At 28.8% G+C, this 24,668-nt stretch overlaps 1 protein-coding gene across 2 annotated transcripts; it reads right to left on the bottom strand.

Annotated features, from left to right (window-relative positions):
• Positions 1-4,459: 4,459 nt before the first annotated feature.
• LOC113383271 (J domain-containing protein) lies at positions 4,460-22,993 on the bottom strand. 2 transcript variants are annotated; one of them, XM_026621533.1, is made up of 5 exons: positions 22,788-22,993; positions 13,052-13,153; positions 11,620-11,748; positions 10,819-10,845; positions 4,460-5,018 (listed from the first exon to the last, which is right to left on the bottom strand). In XM_026621533.1, exons 1-5 carry the CDS (start codon positions 22,881-22,883, stop codon positions 4,818-4,820), a joined length of 555 nt encoding a protein of 184 aa, XP_026477318.1. In that variant the 5' UTR covers positions 22,884-22,993; the 3' UTR covers positions 4,460-4,817. The 2 variants fall into 2 exon arrangements, with proteins under 2 accessions (XP_026477318.1, XP_026477317.1); XM_026621532.1 differs by lacking the exon at positions 10,819-10,845 and having other exon boundaries at positions 11,632-11,748.
• Positions 22,994-24,668: the final 1,675 nt, after the last annotated feature.

The following is a 24,668-nucleotide window of genomic DNA, read 5'->3' as shown; positions in this document are numbered from 1 at the left end:
ATTTTAAATCAATAACAAGCACAAAATTCGATACGATAATGTTCGTATTCAACACAGTTTTTAGATAAAATACTATTTATAACAAACAATTTTAAAATTGTTTATATTTTATATAGTATTTGTTTTATATTTATCTTTTATGTCGATGCACGCTCTAACGCGGTCAAGCGTCGACTGACTTGAAAGCGACTTCACTTATCTCGAAAAGAACGCGTGCTTCAGATATTTCGCTCCGCCCTCCCCGAGCGTTTTTATGACGAAGAAAACCCCTCAAACTCGGGGTGAACGAAGGGTAAGAAAACCCACCCCTCCGGGCCGCGCTACCAAAATAGTTCGAGGTAAAAAAAAGTTCGTTATAATGCAAAATGTATGTTTTTTTGGATCGGTAAGACATCGATGTATTAGATGAATAATTAATAGGTATATATATGTGCTCATGGAAAAAATAATTCGTTATTTATGAAACAAATTTAAATACGTTATTTTAAAATTCATAGTAGAGTTAACTCACCACCTGAAGAAAAACCTCGCTTTATATATATAACCCTTTGACAAAATTTTGTCAAAGGGTTATATATATATATATATATATATATATATATATATATAAGGCTAGGGTTTTCTTCAGATGGTGAAATAATATGATAAAATTGTTCTTGGGCATCCACTCAGTAATTAAAAACAGTTTTGTTGGAGGAAAATGTTTTTATTATGAAAACATACGTTTCGGGTCTTGATTTGACCCATCTTCAGTGCTACAATTATATATTTCAGAGTTACAATTTATACAAGCTTATTCCAAACGAAACATGTTGTCCGTTTGGAGTTTGAATAACAAGTAAAATGTGTGCGTACGTGTAAGTGATTAGATTTATGTTTATACATGTTTTTATTTATATTTTTCTGTAATTGTGTATTTTATATTGTTTTAAATTGTAACCCTGAAATATTTAATTGTAGCACTGAAAATGGGCCAAATCAAGACCCGAAACGTATGTGTTCAAAATAAAAACATTTTCCTTCAATAAAACTGTTTTTAATTACTGGATGGATGCCCAAGAATAATTTTACCATATATATATATATATATATATATATATATATATATATATATACGTATATATACATATATATGCACATACTTTGATTTTATTTGTATCATGGCATATATGTAATAAGTAAAATAATAAAGTAGAAGTAAAAAATTATAAAGTTCGTTTGTGTAATTTTTAAACACTAGTGTTACCTTACTATATAATATTTTTGTCGGTTATTTAATGATAAAGCTAATAATTTTTATATTATTTCACAATCATAAATATTCAAATCAATTAAATATATTGAAATTAAAGTTTTAGAAATATTATTTGAATTTCTTTCCATTTCTATTAACTGAATGGATGCTTGTTTAAGAAGTATTTTCTTTTTATCTAAAAAAGTGAGGTAAACAGACATTAAAAATAACTTACGACACTACAAAAAATAATTAATGAAAAAAAAAATTAAGACAACTTACCACACACATTATTTGAATTTTTTTATATTATTTCTTATATGATTTTTTGTAGTTTTATCCACTAAAGAAGAATCAAAATCGGACTCAAAACACATGGAACTCAATGAAAAATGTATTGGAAACATTATTTAGTTTTCCCCCTATTTGTATTATCTGGATGGATGCCTGTTTAAGAAGTATATTGCTGTTATCAACATATATATTTAAATATATAGATAAACATATATATATATATATATATATATATATATATATATATATAGATCTAATTACTTATAAAGCAAAAAATTAATACTTAAACGCAATAATTCATTAATAAATTGAAATTATTACTTGAATTTTATGAATATTTTACTGTAAAAGACAAAACTAACTAAAGATGTGCAGTAAATGCGCTAAACCTACTTTTAAACATTTTATTCAAACATAGATATATATTTTTATATATGTGTTTTACACTGTTTTAATTCTACATTAATGAGAATAGAATTGGAAGAACTTCACTGGAACAACAATCATAACTTTTCAAGTTAATAAATAATAAAATCCTAATAACCCAATATTTTGTACTTTTTAAAATATTCATTTCATACTCCATTCAACAAATAAATTTCTTTTCTTAATAATAAGTTAAACTAATATATTTCAAGATCATAGAACTAATATATTTAGATGATGTTAACTCCTTTAATCTTAATTATTTGTATATTATTGAAATAATCAAGAATCGTTTTTTAAGTTTGAACTCTGTAGTTTTTTTTAAAGAACATTAGGCACAGTTATAAAACATACCATCTAAATACTTAGGATAAGTAATAACAAATTTATAAACTGTTCGAATCAAATATCTCATCACTTACTCATCTTTCCAAAACAAAAACATGCATCATGTTATTACATGCATCATTTTTTAAATTATATTCAATATAATAGTTTAATGTTATGAAAATTAGTGAAATAATTAAAAAAGATTTGAAAATTTCACCCTGTGATAGTAATAGATATGAGAAAGGGAACACATGTTACAATACAATTTGTTTTATTAAATGCTGTCCTAAAATTAAAGTTTTCCGACTGACCGAACACATCTAGTGTGAAAACAAAATGTTGTTGTGTTTAATTATCACAATTTACAAGATACTAATTACTTAATTATTTTAAGGAAAAATCAATTATGTATTTTTTCAATTAAGACAGCATTTTATATAATTTCTTATATTTAATTGCACATTATATTTAAGTATTTATATCTAGTCTTACATAAAGTATTCATCTAAACATTTAAAAATAGCATTTCAGGAATGGTCAAAAAGACTTTGAGGGACTTTTTTCGTTATACAAAGAATATATTTATATGTTTATATGTTAGGTTTCACAGAAAAATAGATTTGGTCTTGAATATTTTTTGGAAATGATTGAAACATATCGACTAGTATCACATCGAAAGGGATATAGTTATAGTTATAGTTACATGTATGTAAATAGATATGTGCATATTTAAAAATATCATATTTATTACATCAATATGAATTTGATTTGAAGTAAAATATAATAAGTGATTCAGTAATTCAGTGATCAAATACAGATATGCACATATATATTACTGAAACTTGAACATTTACTTGACAATTTCATTGAGTTTATGATATTATGTAAATTAATGTTTAGTTATATTCTATCTTTTTATATAATTTATTAAGGATAGCTTTTAAATGCATATCATCAAATAAATACATGCCTCGGCACTAAACTTGAGCCCTGTATTAAAGATTCTTCACAAATAATTGAGCTCCAGTTAAAATTTTATATAAATTAAAGAATCTTTCATTTTTCAGTTGTATTTCATTAATATTATAAAATGTATATACTTATATACTCATAAAAGAAACCTATTTAAATGCATTTCATCAATTAAAAATAATGCTTTGGCACCAACCTGTATTAAAGATCCATTAGAAATAATTGAGCTTCAGTTAAAATTGTATTTATAAATCAATAAATTTTTCTTTTTTGTGTGGCTTTTCAATAATATTACCATATCATTCAGTCTGAACAAAATTTGGTCTCTTTACCATCTCGAAAATAATTAGAAATCACTTTTTGTGCTCATTACATTCTAAATACATTATTCTTGAACCCTGAAAATTGTCATAAGTTAATTTTTAATAAATAAATTAAATAAAATAAAAATATAGAAAAATGATGAAAGTCAAACCAGAGGCGAGCATAGCTCACTTGGTAGCATGTTCGATTCACACGTCAGGGATCTTCAGATCAAATCTTGTCATTGACTTAGAATATAGAAAAAAAATTTAAATCAAATAAAAATTGTGTTGTTAAGTAGAATTTGAATAAAAATTAAGAAAAATAGGAATAACAGAGTTCGAATAGCTGAATTGTATTAGGAGCGTGAAGAGAAATATTGGAACTGAGCTGAAATTAAAAGAATGAAAAAAAAAATGGAATGAAGCTAGAAGTTAAATAGAATTAGAAATTTGAAAAGAGCAAGAATTGAAGAAAATAAGAAGAAAAAATAAAAATAATATAGAATAGGATACATATATATATATATATATATATATATATATATATATATATATATATATTAGGTTGTCAAATATCTCCCTTCCGCTTTTTTGCTCTTGGTTTATAATACAAAAAGGCGGAAGGGATATATTTGACAACCTTATATATATATATATATATATATATATATATATATATTGAAAATGATATAAAAATTGGAATGTAAATAAATAAAATGCTATAGGTGGCTAAATGCTCAGAATAAGCGAGGCCAAATGAATTTTAAAAATTTAAAATTAAAAATTTATAGGGGTTCTGTAAGTCATAGAAATAAAATTATACTCTTGAATCCAAAACATAACAATTAAAACTGTATATTTTGAAATTAGTTTTGATCTAATAAAGCAATCTGCATTTAATTGAATAGGTTCTTCATAATTGGCCTATGTTTTATGTTTATGGTTTTTGTAACATAAGTAAATAAAACGTATTTGGAAAATAAAAATTAGAATATATGATTAAAATAAATTTGCATTTTGTATAAATAATCATCATTTCTTGGTAACGTGCTTATACCATATATTCTAATTTGAAATCAATATTTTATCTCGATTCTGATGACACAAAACTGTGTGTCAGTTTAATAAGTGTGCCACAGTCAACTGGTTAAATGATATATAATCGAAATAGAACCTGCAGGGCCTATAATAAATTTCCAACGTTCGATTTAATTCGCATTTTCATTTAACGAAACGTGCTGGCATTTCGGACTCATTTAAATCTCGTAGTTTCTGAACTTGGCCGCAATTTCATTCGGTGGTTCGTTTCCCCAATGTGCTGGTCTGTTTCCGTAATGTAGGGCTGCGCCTCCTTCGGACGCTCGACGCAGGGCGGCGGTAGGGGCGTTCACTCCCAACCCGGTTCCGGCCTCGGGTAACATGCGGTCCTTGGTCTTGGGGGTGCTCCAATGCATCGACTGAAAATTCGGTAAGGGATAATGACACATGTGAGAAATTAATTTTTTGAAGCTAATTATTCTTGATTTATGATACATCCAAAGTGAAACGTCTTAATTAATTTGCTATTCTGCACGTAATTGGCTTACGGCGCTTAAATGCTGGGAAGGGAGAACTTCGAATAAACTTCAAGTTTAGATATACTGCACAGCAGAATTATATCTCGTGCAGTTTATAATAGTCGAAATGATATTCAAAATGATAAATGTAATACTATGTGGGTATGTTTGCAAATGTGATATAAAAAACACATTCAACGGTTTTGGAATTCTAAATTGATTCCGCCAAGATTCCCGAAAGATAAATCCAATTTTTAATTCTTCAATATATTTTTCGAAAAGTTTTTGTTTACAGCTTATAGCAGTCTAAATTATATTTAAAAAGATGAATATAATATTGCATGTATGTAAATGTGATATAAAAACCATTTAAAACTTTTTTTAAAAATTTAAATCACAATATCGATTTTTTTAACCCTAAAATTTTACATTTTGAAGAGAATACAATTAAAAGAAGATTCGCTGAGGGGTTGTTTTTACAATTACATAACGACAAAGTGATAAACAAACGCTTTGACAATACGGCCCTGAACGAAGCGAACACGTGGTTTCTTAATAGCGTGTCAAAATTCCTTAAAAAATAACAAAATCCCATCGCCTTTTAAATTTTCCAAAAAATATCAACACATGCTAAAAACTACTTTGAGAAAGTTGTGACATTTCTATCCTAAACTCCGAAGAGTAAATACATAGTTTCGACAACTTGTCAAGTTATCATGATTATTAGTGTGTTTTACCAATTGTGATGTTTGTGTTAAAAATACATATCTTATCAATGTGCACATACTCATACCATGGATTAATAATGGTTTCATATGCTATATTAGGATACAAAATTGTAAGTGTTTTACTACTATTATTATTATTATTGTTTTTCCATGAAATTTCCTTTCATATAATTTATTTAGTTTCAATTTTTATAGTTAACTTGATTACCACTGAATGATGGCTAAGATGCTAGCCGAAACGTATGGATTTTAAATAAATAAATTTTTTAAAAAAACTCATACTATTTTTATTGATGTTACGCCCTAATATTAAACTCAAATTAAACATATATATCAACATCAAATTCAAGACTATTCAAAAATATATATATATATATATATATATATTCAATAAAAAAAATAAACTTGTGTAACATTTTTTCTAAGAAAAGATATTATTAACATCAAGCTTATTGTGTGTACAAAATTAATGTGACGGATGTGATTGTTTATTTTTACACAAATAATTAAATCTAGGCTCAATTTGAGTTAGATTTGATTATTAGATAAGTTAGATCGTGATAAATTTTCAACGTTTATTAAAGTTGAACGGTATTTTGATTTTATGTAAGTTAATGTGGAAAAGGCTGATTCTCATAAATATGTTGCTCAAAAATGGCAGTAATTTGTTTATTGCCATTTCCAATAGTAGGGGATATTTTATTTTTGAAATATTGTTATTAATTATATACTCGTCAGTAAATGGAAACATTTCGAGCGATCCACTTTCCATTCTGTTTTTCCATATAAGAATTATTTTAACAGAGGCCTCAAGTTTATTTTTTAACATAAACATATTAAAGCATACTCCCTGCATTGATAAATTCATATCATTGATTTTATCAAAAATATCGGCCAAACAGCATAGCTTGACAAGCCATAAATTATCGTGAAAATTATCGGCCTAATAATACTAATTTTAAAATTTTGTTTATAATGATTGTAAAGTATCAGATCTTTGCGACCCCTTTTTAGTAGTCCCGCGACCCCCCTGGGGGTCGCGACCCCCACTTTAAGAAGCCCTGGTCTAGAATACAAACTTATAACTTTGGTTTCCAGCAAAAGTTCCGTACAAATGCTAATGCATCAAAATAGTAATAGCAAGGAAAATAACAAATATACAAATCACCATACTTAAATATTGTTAAATTATTTGATGGCAAATACTTTTTCATGACTATATATCGATATAGTCATTTATTATTTTTATTTTAAAATCCGATTGAAGATAATCATTAATGAAATGTATGTGGGTGGAATAGGTGTAGTATACATATGCAGTAAAAAAAAGGTATGTGCAGATATGTATGAGATGTAGTGAAACGCGTGGAATTATTTTTCCTGTCTTTGATTTCATTTTCTTCTGGAGCACCGACGTAATATCTTACATCACGAACTGAAGCTTTTACTTAATAGAACACGTTCTCATTCGGAATTGCTGGAGCCTTTTCGATCGCTACGATTTAATATATTTATGGGTACACACGCACTAGATCCACAAAACTCAGAGAATAAATTCTTATAAAAAGTCTATAGTATTACTATTCTATTGCAATTCCATATAATTATATATTAATTTGGTACTGAGGATTTATCGCAGTGCAAAGTAATTCGTGTTGTCGAAAGAAATTGGCAAACGAACAAACAAATTTGTTATACAGTGTACAAGCAATCAATATATTTTACGAAGATATTTATTAAGTGAAAATGCTCAAAGACTCAAAAAGTAAATAAGATATTTATTCTAAACACATCGCGTGATCGTATGATTAAAAGCGATTGCATATATACAGATGTTTGATTATTAAACATACATTGAAAATGTGCTTTGTGCAAATTTACTTCTGTTATTTTTGTTAAATTGAATGTAAGTGTAAAGTGTAAATTGCATAAAGTTATCATTATACTATGGATGACACTAGAGATAGGCTTATTATATCCGAAGCCGGAGCGGTAAGGATTTGACTCCGCTTCAGAGAGGAGTTATATCCACTTAACAACTCCACAACTCCGACAACTTTGAAACATTATACTGGACACAAATGTGTTCTCTAGTGTGTTGTTAACATATCTAAGGATTTATTAAGACTGGAAATTGTTTACAAATAGTTCAAACATTTTTGTTCATCTACATATATATAAAAATAAGTCGGGTTTTCCTTCCTGACGCACAAACAGATTTCGACAATTTTGCATTCTTTGGAAAGGTCTCGGGCTCCGCAAGGTTTATAGCTAAGAAAATTAGTTGTGTATGACATCGTGCTTCAATGCAAATTGCTGGAACTTCACGCACCGTAATTAAAAATTCGAGTAATGACATTAGTGAGAATTTTAAGAATTATGCTTGGTTAAGTCTACGAGCAATTCTTGCCGCCAACAAATATGATGTACACGCACTGAATTTCACCATTCAATCAAAAATTGCTGGCGATTTGGTGACAAACCAATGATTCTGACTGGTCTTCCGTTCGCCTTGCGTTCGCAATGACGATTAACAGGTCGCCAGGCCAATAGCTTAGTGTTTGCGGGTTAAATTTCAAATAGATTACTTAGAAAATCATTGTTTTTCACATGGGCAGTTATACGTTGCCTGTTCACGAGTTGGAAAACCATCCGCTTTGTTTGTTTAACGTCAGACCAAAAAACAAAAAATGTGGTTTACCAAAGAGCACTTCAATGAAACGGATAATTTGCGGATTCACTTTCATTTACTTAGAGAAGTTCAACTAAAAAACACTTCATTTTTGTAATCGAAATAAATACATTACTGTTGTTTAATAGAATCAAATTTTTCCTTTTCAAATATAAAACAAACAAAAAATTTCTTCATATTTCTCACAAAACCATCTGGTGGCAAAACGGAGTTCGTCGGGTTTGCTAGTTTTATTATAATAATTACTACTTTATGCATTTCAATATGCATACAAATCTCAAATTGACAAAAAACCTGGGAATCAAAATCAATTTTGTAATTATTTTTGAAGAGAAAATATAGAATTCTTTGAATATGTTTATTTTCATATGAAAATAATGCAGTGAACCTCATATATGAAATGAGAATAAATCTTTGTTTATAACATTTTTTACAAAATAATAATATCTCGCATTCTTTTATTATTTCCTTTTCGGTAATTAATTATACATCAGGTAGTTTGATTAGCATACTGTTACTTTTACACAATTATAAAATCATAATTGTGTAAAAGTTATAATATAATACTAAATATTTTTTAGCTGGATGTATACCATTGAAAGAGCTGATTTACGGACACACATTATTGTATACAGAATATAGAATGCAAAATAGCATTATTTTGAAACATTATATACCTGGAAAGTCCTAAAACTGGCTGTGAGACGAGAAAAAGACCACTTCTTTCGACCAAAATCTTTGTATTAGTAAAAAATATCAAGCAAATATCTGCACATGTTAACAGATTTAGTACCAGTTTAAGGAAATCGGATATGACAAGTCCTGTAAGACAACTTCACTCGGATTCACTCCGAGGGAGGAGTTGTATCGGAGTTATAACTCCGGAGTGTGTTACCCATCTCTAGATGACACATATTTTGCTCACTACATATTTTAAAATATTATTGTGTATATAAATTTGCAATTTAATACAAATGTGATTATAATAATCCCTTGTATTAATTACACCTGCATCGCATCATCTCATTCTGCAACGTGGTTTTATCTTTAAATCGCGAGTGCCGGTAATCGATCCAAGCGCAGGGCGGTCAGAGAGATAAGGGCAGGTGGGTAGGTGAATGTGTATCGCTACAGGCCGCGGGCACCCGGAGTCCCACACCCGCGCTCCGGGCGTTTACACGCGAGAAGAGGCTTGCATCTTCCGCCCGAGAGAATAATATGGTCACATTTTGCGATACAGGAAACTGGGTCATTACATGGCTGGAGGCAACCAGGAGGACGAGAGATAATCCAAGTTTTAGTTTAGTTAAAATGTGTTCGTTGTTATCGAATTACTGGATTGTAATATAAATTGCATGAATATTATGTTTCATTGTTTATGATATTGGGATGATTTCTGCGCAACTATAATATATGCTTTTGTATGAATTTGTGTATTATGTTTTGAATATGATGAAATTCAGCCAAGAAAAATTTTCCAACACATTTTTTCTGCCAAATTTTAATTCAATTTGGCCTGACTGCTAATGTTCATCTCTAAATATTTTAAACTAGTTTTAAGTATCATTTTGCCTTAAGTCAAGTTGCATTGACTTTCCAAAACGTATATATAATCAACTTAAGGGGATATTCTAATCTAGAATTTAAAAAAATCAAATTTTTTTGTTTCATATTTTCAAAGTTAAATTATCTAAGAATACGGGTACGAGAAGATTTTTGAAACTTTGAATTATTTTCGGAGATATAAGCATTTTATACTCTTCTTTACTCGGTCTACAAACTGGTTTGGCAGGGTCTAATCGGACAAAAGGCATTAGGAACTCATTAGACCAATTTATGTCAGTTTATCGTCAGATGAATTATTAATTCGATGTATAGGTTCAGAAACTAAGAACAATAATGAATCTCTAAACTCGTTGATTTGGATTTTCGCACCGAAACATATTCATTCCCGATCTCGAGTAACTGAAATAGCAACATTTATTGCTGTTTGCATATTTAATAAAGGTTTCTTTTCAATTTTAAAAATGATGACCCTTATGGTAATGCAAATTGGTCCAGAAACTCATTCATTTGCTGTAAGACGAGGCAATGCTCGGATTGAACGATCTGAAATACGTACATCCAACACTTCAAAGAAGGCTAGTACTGCTCGATTGGAAGAGAGAAATGCAGAAAATAGTTTTTTTGAAGTAGTAGAAGGTTCGATGCATGAAGCAGGAATGGCAAATTAAATAAAAGAAGTATAACATATCATTTTATGACTTTGACAGCAAAAAACTTCACGCAAAACTTTAAATGCGTTTTTCTCAGAACATAATTTTTCAATACTGTTGACACGATTTCTCGAGTTTTTCTAGACCGATTCACTTGAAATGTTCAGAGAGTCTTGTTTATAGACCTATCTGTAGCCCGAACTAGCATCATCCCCAAATTCCTTTTTACTGTATTTAAAAAAATCGAAAAACTAAAAAAAAAACAGTAAGAGAAGACACTTTTTCTGCAAACAGTCGCCAGTTTGTAAAAAAAAAATTTTAGTCATCGCTAGTTCGGGCGATTGCGACATCATTGTAGATTAATAATATTTTTATTTCTTTTATTTCGGATGGCTAGGAGGGCTGAAATCATGTCAAGACTGAGGTGCCAATTTTTTGAAACCCTCCACTTCATCAGCTGCCAGCTTTTTCAATTTTCCACCTTTTTTTTTAATTTTTGTATTGTATTTTAATAATATTAATATACAAGTGGTAAAAAAATGGATAGTAAAAACAGTCATTGCTTTCTTTTACGACACTTTAAAAATGACCTAAAATTCATTGCTCTACACTAGAATACCCCCTTAAATTAGTTGTAAGTAGCATTTTGCTTTGAGTCAAGTTGCATTGACTTTCCGATACGTTTATATAATCAACCAATAAGAATTGAGACTCAGATATTTAGATAAAAGTCCTTATCGACATACATCAAATGGCTTTTGAATTTTAAAAATCGGTCCAGCCGTTTTTGAGAAAAAAGAAATTAGCAAATCGGATTTTTTCGCGAAAACAAGCATCTTCGGGAAGTTTTTATTTTTCATTGTAACAATTTTTTTTACCTGGTGCACGTGTTCCTTCATCCCAAGCCACTGCTTGTAACTGATGGCGATACCACTGTTACGCCATTTATCATAATTACTCCTTCTCTCGGGGTCGCATAATGTTTCTTTAGCATACTGTAATATTAATAAAACAGAGAATATAAACAAAAATTACTTTCTAGTGTAACGAAAAATATTGTAATTCTTATTCTCATTTATTTTATTTCGAAATGTAAATGAAATATACTCGAGAAGCGCTTATATTATATTTCTCATGCACTCGTACAAGTGGTAATCTCAAGAAAAAATATTGAATTATCTACTCAGATATGAGTTATACAAAAAAAAATCATATCGAGGAAAATTCATTTCTATTTTATGTAAAATTATGAAGCAATCTTGACTAAAAACAAAACACAAAATAATTATTTTATTTATTCAAAAAATTATTTAGGATTTTGTTCTGTTGTGTCAAAAATGACAATTTGATATTTAGTTAGTTCATGATTGAGTAGTTGAAGCTAGAAATAGTTAATGATTGAATAGCACACATGGCCAAGATGAACTTGATATTGCCGGTGCACAAATTATTTAAAATTGGTTCAGCAATTATATTACGTAGAAAATTAAAAGCCCCAAAATTAAATATTGGTGCGAGATTAGTTATAAATAAAATTATGGGCAACATTATTGAAGCATTTATTTTGGGTGTAAAATTCCAAGGTGATATTGTTTTTTTTTACTAATTCCATCTGAATCCGTTATATTATTTGAAAGACTGAAATTTCTAAAATAAGTAAAAGCAATGACTATAAATAGGATATTACAATCCTTAGTAATGGGTATTAAAAAATTTGAAAATTTTGAAGTGTAGACGTGGATTCAAGGCAACGTCTATCAGGTCAGTTAGTATATATATATATATATATATATATATATATATATATATAATATTACGCAAGACATTATATGTCTTAATTAAAATACAAACATGGTTTTTATGGTCGTTCAACAAGAAGATACTGTTGTAATAAAATAACCCCGGGTGAGCTACTGATGGAAGTCAATATAATTTATGAGAGAATTTCGTATCGTACATATTTCTATATATTTCGATATATAGTATATAATTTATATACTTTTATACCTAAATTAAATCTTCATATTCTTATTGCTACCGTCTTCTGAGTTTTGTCATTCTCCCGTGCAATTTAAACTCCCTCTTGTAAAATAAATATTATTGTACATTTTGTGAAAAAGATCTGCCTTCTAAAATGACATTTTAAATACCTAGTTTCGTTTCCATTTATTACATTATTACTTATTTTATAAATATTAATAATTCAATTTTGTTCCAGTAATTTGTGAAAGAATTTAAAAAGAGGGATTTTAAACTTTCATAATTAGAATTTAATAAGTATCTTTTTTATCAATTTACCTTGAGTTTTTGGAATTTCACTTCGGCATCTTTGTCACCATCATTTTTGTCCGGATGATATTGCAAAGCTAAAACCTTGTACTCGGCTGTTATTTGCTCAACCTGAAAATAAGTCAAATAATTTAAATTAAATAAGATACAATTAATCAGAAGCGAAGAAGATTGATTTCTTACAAGTGCTAAAGTAAATATACATTTAAAATGAAATAAAAACATAAAATATACTTGTAATAAAGAATACTAAAAATACATTTACAAATTTCTGCTACATTTGTTTATTATTGGAATTTTTGTTTTTGGATTTTTTTACATCGATATCTGCGTTTAAAAAACAAAAAAAAATGATTTTTGTTATAAACAAAAGAATGATGAATGCAAGAAAGTATAGCGAGTAACATTTGAATATTGACTTTGTTTTGTTTCCAAAAACTTAAAATAAAAACTATCGTTGTCAATTTGAAAATAAATATATAAAGAATCTATTTCACGTTAGTGCAAAGGACTATTTCAATAAATTGGTGGATCAACAATCTATAAAAATATGTCTCAGGTGGAAGCTGCAAACAAGGCAAATCTATCGAGCTCTCAGGCAGGTACCAGTTCTAACAACGCAGTCAGCTGTAAGTGTTCTATAATGAATAGAATCGTTGATACAAATCCAATAGATTCTAGAAGCGTCAAAGGCCAATTTGGCTGGGCCTTGATCGGCAGCAATTATATACCTTACATTTACCGTGGATCTACTAAATATTGTGCCGTCAGAATATACGAGTCAATAGTATTTGATCAATTTCTTTATATTTTTGATCCCGAGGTTTACAGTTACGTTTCCGTCGAAAGCTTTTACATGACTCCTAAAGAATGTAAACTTTACAACGAAATCAATAATAAACACTGCGACAGGGCGTACGGCCCGAGCTTTTTGGAATTAGATTTATTAGTTCGAGTCGAAGATGGCGAGAAAATGTATAACTTTCTTAAAATCTGCGATAAAGTTATCTCAGACAAGAATTATCTCAATGATATATGCGGTTTTGTACAAATCGGTCACGGGCTTCTTCCGTATGTGATAAAGGACAATGAAAAATATTTGCCAGTGTTCCACTTAAGGAACAGGGTGTTTACTAAGAACATGTCTGTTACAACAGTGAGCGGCTGGTTGTTTGGACATATATTGTTTTTGTGCAGAATTTTAGGATATACAAGAAGCATGCTGCCTGAAACTTCCTGCGGCGTCGTTCTTCTTCAAGATGTCAGGAACGTACTGCCTCCAAATATCCGCGTTGAAGTCAGATGGCCACGAAGGCCAAAAATGTTGAATGTCATTAGAAAAATTACCAAGTCTGTCCCTCCGTCATTTTTAAAAATACAAATTGAAAGAAAATGGTTAAAAACTCCCTTACGTCCTTTTGTGGCCAACGAAAATGGTACAATTTGTAAAATAACGCATCCTGAAAATGGTACTTGTATAAACAATAGTAAAACTTCGCAAGTCGCTCAAGTGAGAAACTTTAATGCATCATCTGTTCAAAATCGAAGCATAGCACATGATGGTAATATTATTAATAATGCCATAACCACTGCTAGTAATAGTGCATCACTTTCAAAAAAATGTAATCAAAGTACAAATGCAATGCCTGCACTTATTCCACTATCAAATATTAAACTCAATGCCAAGAGGGCTGCTTCTGAGAGTGCAGATGCAATTCAGCACCCTAGAGTAAATATAAATCACAAAAAATTATGCCACGGATTACTAGAACAAAATCAAGAGCAATGTACTGCCATTCCATCAGCAGTTGCTTCTCAATCATCACAGACATCAGTAAACACAAGACAAAATTTAAAACCATATCCGTTTATTCGATTAACCCGTAATGATGCTTTGAGATTAAGAAATCATGAAACAAATCACAGTATAGCTCGAAGTGTTGCCGGACATAATAATTTAAATAGTAATTCCATTTATGATCAAGCTCCGTCTAGATTGGTAATACTTTTTCAAACTACACTGTCTTTTATTTCTAATATTTATCATTTATTATTATTTTTTTAGGCAACTTCAATACGTGAAGGCGATGTTTCAGTCACTAGACTAGTTACTGTCAATACCATACAAAATCCGAACAATAATAGCAACGTCAAAAATTTAACTACTAACCATAAAATATTAAGCAATCCTTCGGATAATACATCGTCTCAAGCTAGTAGCTCCTCTAGATCATCTTGTGCAAATACCTATAATGCTGTAAATAGAATGGCACCATCAAGTGAAGAAATTCGTAGACAAAATGGTATTTTTGTAAACTCTGTACATCTTAAACCGCTAAGTATTAAACTACAACGTCTACCTTATATAGAGCAAAGGAATCAAGTTGTCGTGAATAAAGACCACATAATACCTTCAACCAGTAAATACAGTCTAATAAATAAACCAATGGAGTTATCAACAATCGATCAAAATATTGAAAACATAAATTGTACTCAAGATTTCGTTCGTAATACATCATCTGCTGGAAATGTTCAAAACGATTCCGATAACATTAGCATACCTTCAGAACATGATCAGACAACATCAAAAAGCACTAGTGGTCTCTCTTTGGACACAGATGCCATTAATCAAATAATAATTGTACCGACTTCTGATCGTTCACTTCTGGTTGCAGAACCTAGCACAAATTCTACAAATGACCACGCACCAAATTATTCTGCAACTGAAAGAACTGTAATTTCACCAAAAACAAGTCAAAGTCAAAGTGTCCTGCTTGAACATTTGGATAATAGAATGGGAAATGATATAGCAAAATTAAAAGTAATTCGTAAACCCATGATTCGTGTTAAAAATGAGAGGAATGATAATACTCAAAGTAGTATTTCGGCTAATGCCAAATTAAAAAATATTGTTGAGTTTAAAATAGAACATAGTTTACAATCGGCACGTAAAATTAATCCATACTCTCAAAATATGGAAACATCAAATGCTGAGCTTTATTCGACAAACATGGTAATAATTTATATAACATTTGGTAATACTTTTTCAAACTACACTGCCTTTTATTTCTAATGTTTATCGTTTATTATTTTTTTAGGCAACTTCAATACGTGAAGGCGAAGTTTCAATCACTTTAAAAAAGAACGAAGATGCTCTTCAGAAAATAGCATTACAAGAAACAGGACTTCAAATAAATTCAAAAAATGTACCGAATTTAAACAGTTTAAAGTCGTTATCAGATATAGGAAATTATTTATTAACGCACAAAAAGTTACTGAATAATAAAGAACGAATTATACTATCTTCACCGAAACGAATAAATCAGCATCAGGTAACAAAAAATTTCAAAAATAAGAAAACGTATTGGACTATTGAAAAATACATGAAGAATTTGAAATTCATTCTTGATAATAAAAATGTAGATGACCAACAATCTACTGAAGCAGAAGATACAACTAATAATCCTGAAAAACCAATTATTTTAAAAGAAAATAAAGGCACTTTCCTCTCAAATTCTCAAATCGATCTCCTTGGAAGTTTGCACACTTTTCTAGTGTCTAGTCCAATAACAAAAGTCGCGGATAAAAATCTATTCAATTCTTCAAACTCGTTCAAAAATTCTGTAGCTTGTTTTGTGTCAAAAACAGTGCCTTTATGCGGCAAAATTGTAAATGCTGTCAATATGATACCATATCAACATGAACAATTTGCCATAACGTTGAACACTTTCTGGAAGACTTTTGCAATTGAATTTAGCCTGCAACAGTGTGAATATATGCTTAAGACTATTGGTGTTAATTGTCATACTGGAAATTTTTTGCAAAGGACAGCTTTATTGAAAGCTACGGGATTCTACGATTACAGTCAATTGTTACTGATCGATGAAATTCAGATGAAATTTTGTTAACTGGTAAAGTCTTAGTATTAATTAATCATGAATTTAAAATCAAAGGAATATAGAAAAGAAATAAAATTAAAAATAATTTCAGATTATTGTAGAGCATTATGTTGACCGTTTGCTTCTATAAAAATCTATGAAAAATGTAAATAGTATTAAATAAGTATAATTATTAAGTTATTATTAAGTGTAAATAAATAAATGTTAATGTAATTCTTTAATAAATGTTAAAAATCTCAATGGATTATTTTTTTTTTTATGTTGATTATATGAAGTTAATTAGTGCCTTTTCGTTTAGATCTTTATTAATATCTCCGAATTTAAAATATACTAGTGGTGTGTATGGCATCGTGCCTTAAGGCAAATTGCTGAAACTTTCCGTACATAACGAAATGTTCGAAGAATATTAAATGTTTTCAAATAGTATTATAAATAAATACTGTGACATTGTCTAATATTTATAAAAATTATATAAACTGAACTGCAAAGTTGAAGATATTTGTTTAAAGTATATTAGAACTTAAGTCAAAATTACAATTAAAATCAGAATTATTATCTATATACAAAAAAATAAATTTTTTTTGAAAAAAAAATTGAAACAATTTTTTCCCGTAAGCAATTATTTTGTTAAAACGAGCAGAAAGTTCTTTGAATAATTCAAATCGGACGCTTAGTTCTCTCAAAAACTGCCAATTTTTGCACATTTAGCTCTGTATCTTCGAAACCGCTAGACCTGCCCTTGCCAAAAGCTAATCACCCCTTCTCCCCGTCATTACAAATTGAATGCTTTTTGGATTATTCAAATCGAATGTTCCGATCTCTCAAAAACGCGATTTCTATTTTCTGCACTCTTTGCTCTGTATCTTCAAAACAGCTGGACCTGCCTTTGCCTAATCCGCACATCTCCCTATTAATAGGAATCGAATGTTTTTTGAACCATTCAAATCGGTTGATCTGTGCGCCCGAAAACGTGGACGAAAAATTGTGTCCATACATACATACACACACACATCCATGTTTTCTGAGGTATGCCAAAATGTTCAGAAACCTTCAAAACGTGAAGAAATGTAAAAATTTTCAATTTCGATTTTTGGACGATTACAATAACTTACCCGAATTTAAATTTGAATTATAATTGGTAAATTAAAACGCTGGTTTCAAATAAAATTATTTATAGTACTAAAGCTAATAGAGCTGAATGCTTGATACATTTATCAAATGAACTGATTGTGAGGTTTCAATACTTTTCCATTTCAGACTTTTAGTATTATTATATCTGCATATGTATAGATGCCAAAATATCGATATGTATCGTATTGATTATATTGACTATGAGTTTGCAAAAGCTTTGTATCTTTGTATCTATTGTAGTCGACATGTCCCATCCATTCATCCATTGTTGAATCTGTTCCTGATTCGGGACAAAACAGCAACATGAATATTTGATGCGGTATTTGTGATGATAAAATATCGACTTTTGATGAATACAAAAGCCCTTGAATATTCTACGAGATGTTATGATGAATTTTAACATACATATTTATGAAGTAGGAGGAAATATTCAAATTTAGATTTTAAATATTAATGGTTTCTGCATTAATAATAAATGAAGTAGGGGGTAAACGATACATAAGCAAACAATACACACACTCAAATATCAACTCAAAAAATAAAATTTGGAATTATGAAGAACGGTATAAAATATTTTAATAACAAAACTTTAGATTTAACAAAATAGATCATATAAAGTATTTCAGTAAAGTTTCATCATTATTAAATAATAATATGCAATAATATAATTATTTTAATCAGAATTTACAAAACAGATAGTCTTAACAAATTTCGTATTGTTGAACTTGACCTTTGACGCCGAGTTGATGGCAAAATCTGTATAATGTATATATATATATATATATATATATATATATATATATATATACTGTACATATAATTTTCTAGATACAATCAAACAATTTGAAAACCGTATTTTTATCATTAACATTATTAGCTTTACTGCACAACCAATTTGAGCTTCAGATTTTTATATTTTATTATATTACTAAGAAGACCAAAGAATGTTTCCTTATATATAAAAGAATGGTTTTCCCAAGATACAAACCGCATGCGACAGCACGTTAAAACCCGAAACATATGTTTTTTCTTTTAAATATGACTATGTGGTAATTTGAAATACTAATTATTGATATTTACTCCACTGGTAGACCCTTGCAACCGTCAGCATGGGCTGGCTTTTTACATGTGCTTTCTGAACAGTTAAAAGAATACACCCTCAAAATTTGAGCCTTGTGGGAGCAAATTATGAAAAAATTTTTTTTGACATTTTCACAAATTGAAAGGATGAGACGCAATCGCTAAATGACTGCCAGAATAGTACTTTTTTAATGGGTTGATAGTAAAATATCATTAAAAAAAATTCTGCCAACGTTATTGGAAAGACATATTAATAAATAAATTAGAAATACTAATAAGTCGTATTTTATAACAATTGACTAAGAAATAATAATTCATCTATTTTGAGCTTTGATTATTGGCCCACTAGTAATGCAAGAGATTTTCTAAACTAGCCGACAAGTTAACCTGAAAAACGCGAATATCCAGATTGCAAGCTTTACAGTGTATTATTTATATCACATGTTGTTTTTTCAATTTGAGGTTGTTTGATTGAATTTTGAAGGACCAAATTTGTTATAAACACTTTAACTAGTAACTTTATGTATTTATTTCATGTTAATTACAAGTTATAATCGTATTTATAATAATTTCAATATTGTTTTTGATAACGTATTGATTGAATTGATTTTTCATATGATTTTGGATTGATGATATTTTGTTTTATATCAATATAAATCGCACCCTTTGATATGGCGCGAACACATGTAATATATCATGTTTAATTTAACATATCATATTTTTTTGTAAGTTTTTCGATTATATTTCTCGAAAGGTATAAAAGTAAATCAAATTACCCTCGACACAGTTGATAATCAGATACCCTTCAGTAGCAAACTAACTAATTGTTGATCTCATCAGTCTGTTTCTCCGTTAATTCCATTCTAATTAGTGGCACAATCAAATAGGATTCGCTTCTTCTCTCGAATAAGGGAATTACGGAGAATTTAGAAGGATCAAATGCATTTCAGAAATCAGACACTGAAGGCCATAATAATGTAATGAATCTTAGCCAATTTAATCACTTGTTATATAACTGTTTACGTTCTGTGGCAGGATTCAAATTCAGTACTCGAGTTTGAGGTGTGAGCTTTAATAGATAAAATGAATTTTATATTTAACAGGTACAAAATTACCTAATTTTAATTGTACGAGTCATTGGCTAATATACAAGCGAAAATTTTTTACTTACTTGCATATCTCACTTTGCATAAAAAATTCCACCTCTCAAACCCCGTTTTTAATTTTTAATATTTAATACTCTTCTACATTATATTTTATGGTATCATAACTTTTATCGCACTCATGCTTTTTTCATGGTACATTTTATCGCTTGTAATATTCACCTGTAAATTCATATTATCTCAGGGAAGAAAAATCAATATCAGGGGCTCCGATAGTCAAATTTTTATTGTCACCAAAGTTATTATGTCATATAATGTCTGCATATGTTTTTATGAAGTAATAAAAACAAATATTAAACTGTGTCTGGTGAAATAAATTGGAAATATCATTTTATTTATTAGTAGTAAATTTAATTATTATTTGAATTATTTATATATAATTAATATATTGTGAATAATGAATAAAATATAAAATTATTAATTTATACATATATACAAATAAAATTTGCAACAAAAAATAATAATAATTTTATATGTTGTATATATATTGTATCTACCATGTAGAAACAATAAAAAATTAAAAAAATAGAAGATGTTAAAAAAGTCTTATTGTTAGTTTAGATTTTATTTGCAAATACTTTTTTAACATTTTTACAGCGGCGAAAAACTAACTTAGCTTGTCTACTCGCTTGTTGTTTAATTGAAAATGAGATCTAAAATTTCTACAGCGAATTATTTATATAAAAGGTCGGTTGTACATGGTTGAACAGTTTTTATATCTTTTTTTCGAATGTTTGCGGTCATTTCATGTTAATAAATTGCCTCTCAGCATTTTTTATTTATCTAAGGTCATAACAAAATAATTTGCAATACTAACTGTATTGGACACGTAGTTGTAAAGTATCATCACAAAAGCATAATAATTATGCATTAAACTATATACTCTATTTTTATCTTTGTTTATAATAAAATTTTCATATTGTAATGTATCCATCTATTGTTTTCATAGATTTTTAGTAAATTTTAGAATTTCTAAAACTCTAATAAAAAAAAAAATCCTGAACAAAGTTTTCCAATTATTTAACGAAATGTAAAAAAGTGTCTTCTGTCGCAATTATAAACTGACCAAGGTTTTAAATTCATAGATTCACGATAATATAATATTATTTATTGCCTCTTCAGAATTTTTATTTGTCTAAGGTCATAAAATAAAATAATTTGCAAAATAGAAAGTAATTTTATTATTTAAATATTTATTCGATCAAAATATAAACTACTGTTCTTATTTATATTATATATATTTTAATTTAATTTTTGGAATGTCATTTCTTATAGGTAGAAAGACGGACGTATATATTATTCAAATATAACTATGTTAAAGCTGTACAATTATCTTTGGAACAAAATAATGGAAATGAATTCATTCCTCGTATTCATGCTTACTTTTTCAATATTCATAATGGATTTGCTTCAGTTTCTCATAACAATATTTTAGCACATATGTAAATATATACATGTGAATGAATCAGTATATATGCTTTATAAAAGATTAACGTAAAACAACTATCTCGCTGTTTTTCAAGGTTACGTTTATCCGCAAACAAAATTGTTTGTTTTGAATAATTGTATTAAAAACCTAATGGTATTTAATTTTGTAATTAAAAACAAAATTATCTTAATCATCTTAAATAATAATTATCATCATATAACTTGTTCCTGTAAATTTCTATTTATTGTACATTTGACACATAATAGAAACAATTTCTTGATACTATTCTATCACTATTTTTTTAGTGAAAATGTTGAATTTAATTTGTACCACCTACCGCCGTCTTTGTGGGCGTAAGGGATGACTCGAATAACCTTTGGCCTTTTTGGATGTAGAAGAACAACAACCCTTGTCAGAGAGTAACAAAAGCCAAAAGCAAACCACCGTTCGGAAAAAGCAACAAGTTCACAAACTCGTATTATGAAACAACATCAGTTTAAAGGAATTAATAGGTTAGGGAAGAATTAGTTAATGGTAATAGATTTATTTTGTTCTGAATTAAAAACTTGCTTGCAGGATTTTATCCTGTCTAGTAGTAATTCTAGTAGTTTGACGGCGGACCCTTTATTTTAAAATTACCAAAAACATTTTTATTTTTATTTGTACAATAGCCCAATGATTGTCCTATCCATATTTAATTTTTTATTTAAAATTTTCTAAAAAAAAATTTTTCGCTTTGAAACATTACAAGTTTCCAAGGATAATAACGCAATTTCAGGAAACAAACAAAAATGCACTTAATTTTAAAAGAACATAAAAGTGCTTTGTGATGATAGTTCCTAAATAGTTTTCAGACGGCAACCAAATGGTTGTTTTATCTATATCATAAATATTTTAATTTTTTATTAGCATATTTAATTTAATTGATATATTTTTACCTAACTGCAATAACAAAAATGAATATTTTCGCTTAAAAATATATTTTTAAAAAATACTAAAAGTATATTTTTATCCATTCTCATAAATAAAATTCTACTACTTACAGTGGAGTTCTCATCGCAACCCAAAAGTTTGTAAAGATCATCCTCGTCGTCCTTTTTGAAGTTTAGTATATCATCAACAGTGCCCGGGGAACCCATTTTATCTTTATCGGAAACTAATTGATCAAATTATTGAACTTTCACTTATCACTTTTATTAATCGACACGTTAATACTTAATTAATAAATAATGTAATTTTATTTTGATGACACTTTCTGAAAAAAAGAAGATGGAACTATGAATTATCAACTTGTTTACATAGGTGATTGGGAATGAAAAAGTATATGATTGAAATATAAATGATCATCTTATAAATATGTAATATAATGTAGTTATAAATTTAATATTTAAAAAATTTATTTATTATGGTATTTGTTTTTATTACGTACGTTTAGACGTCCAAACGCTGTCAAAGTCGTAACTCAAATAATTTGTAATATTGTAGAAAGCGGGATTCTTGTAAGATTCGTTCGTACGTAATCGCCGGTGTTCGTGCGATCGATCGCGACGAATGCTGATACTTGCATGTGTTTGTGATAACGAAACATGTTTGCAATTATTTATAAAAAATTGAACTCTAGTCTAATAAATGTATTAAATTAATTGCAAATATCACATATGTAGATTATAATCTACATAATAATAATAATAATTAATAATTATTATTCATTACTAGTTGTACCCGTTCACGCTTTGCCGTGATTTAGTTTAAATTAAAAAGTTGAACAAAGATGTGTATTTGTTACATTTAGTACAACGTTATTACTATCTGTTCAACAATTTACCTATTCAACAATTTGTCTATGAATTTACCTATAAACTTGTTAATCAATATACCATTTTACCGACTTACCAATTTACCTGTCAACCTATTTATCTATCAACCCGCTTCACATGTCTACCAATTTACCTGTCAACCTGTTTATCCGTTTTGTTATTTGTCTATCTACCAGTTGTCCTGTCAACCATTTTACATATCCTCCCATTTACCTGACCACCAGCTATCCAACAAATGACCTTTTCACCAATTTACTTGTCTACAAATTCACCTGTCTACCAATTTACCTAACGACCTGTTTATCAATACACCATTTTACCTGTCGACCACATTACCTGCTTGTCAATTTACCTGTCATCCCGTTCTAAATGTCTACCAATTAACCTGTTCAAAAATTACCTGTTGAACAATTAACATGTTTATCAATTTGTCTACTAAGTTATCTATCAACCTGTTTATCAATCTACCATTTTACCGGCCTACAAATTCACCTGTCATCCCGTTCTACATGTCTACCAATTAACCTATCAACCTGTTAATTTGTTTACATATTCCTCTATCTACCAGTTCTCCTCTCTACCATTTTACATATCCTCCAGTTTACCTTCATAAATTCTCTAATTCACCTTATTTTTTACGCATTATAAAAAAATTAAAGCTCAAATTGATTCTACGTTTTAGTTAGAAAACATTTGTATGTGGAAAAGAAAGAGGCTATTTTTATGCTTTTTCCGGCAATTATTCGACTTTTTCTTGCCGTAAGAACCATCCTTGGACTTCAACGAACATTTAAAAAAAAGAATTGGCCCAATTGTTCCAGGCGTTGTTCAGTTATGCGCTTACCAACACATTTTGCTATTCATTTTTATATTATAGATAAATTAATAAATATTAATATTTTTTATAAAATTAAACTATATAGGTATGAAAAATGAGACCTTCATTCTTCAGACAATAAGGATGAAGAAAACATTAATCAATTTATTGTAAAATCCAAGATACATCTATTATTTTTGAAGTAAAACTTCTTTAGACGCGACTAGAGTGTAAATCCGTACAAATGCAACGGAAGTCCGTTACGGCCGAACTGTTCGTCATTCGCTCTC

This window comes from Ctenocephalides felis, unplaced genomic scaffold (assembly GCF_003426905.1).
Source record: "Ctenocephalides felis isolate EL2017-DRISC unplaced genomic scaffold, ASM342690v1 CF-g0.4_SCAFFOLD_03570, whole genome shotgun sequence".
In the NCBI taxonomy this organism is placed as follows: domain Eukaryota; kingdom Metazoa; phylum Arthropoda; class Insecta; order Siphonaptera; family Pulicidae; genus Ctenocephalides; species Ctenocephalides felis.
The sequence above is the reverse complement of the archived record's forward strand: the minus strand, read 5'-3'. Positions and strand labels throughout refer to the sequence as shown.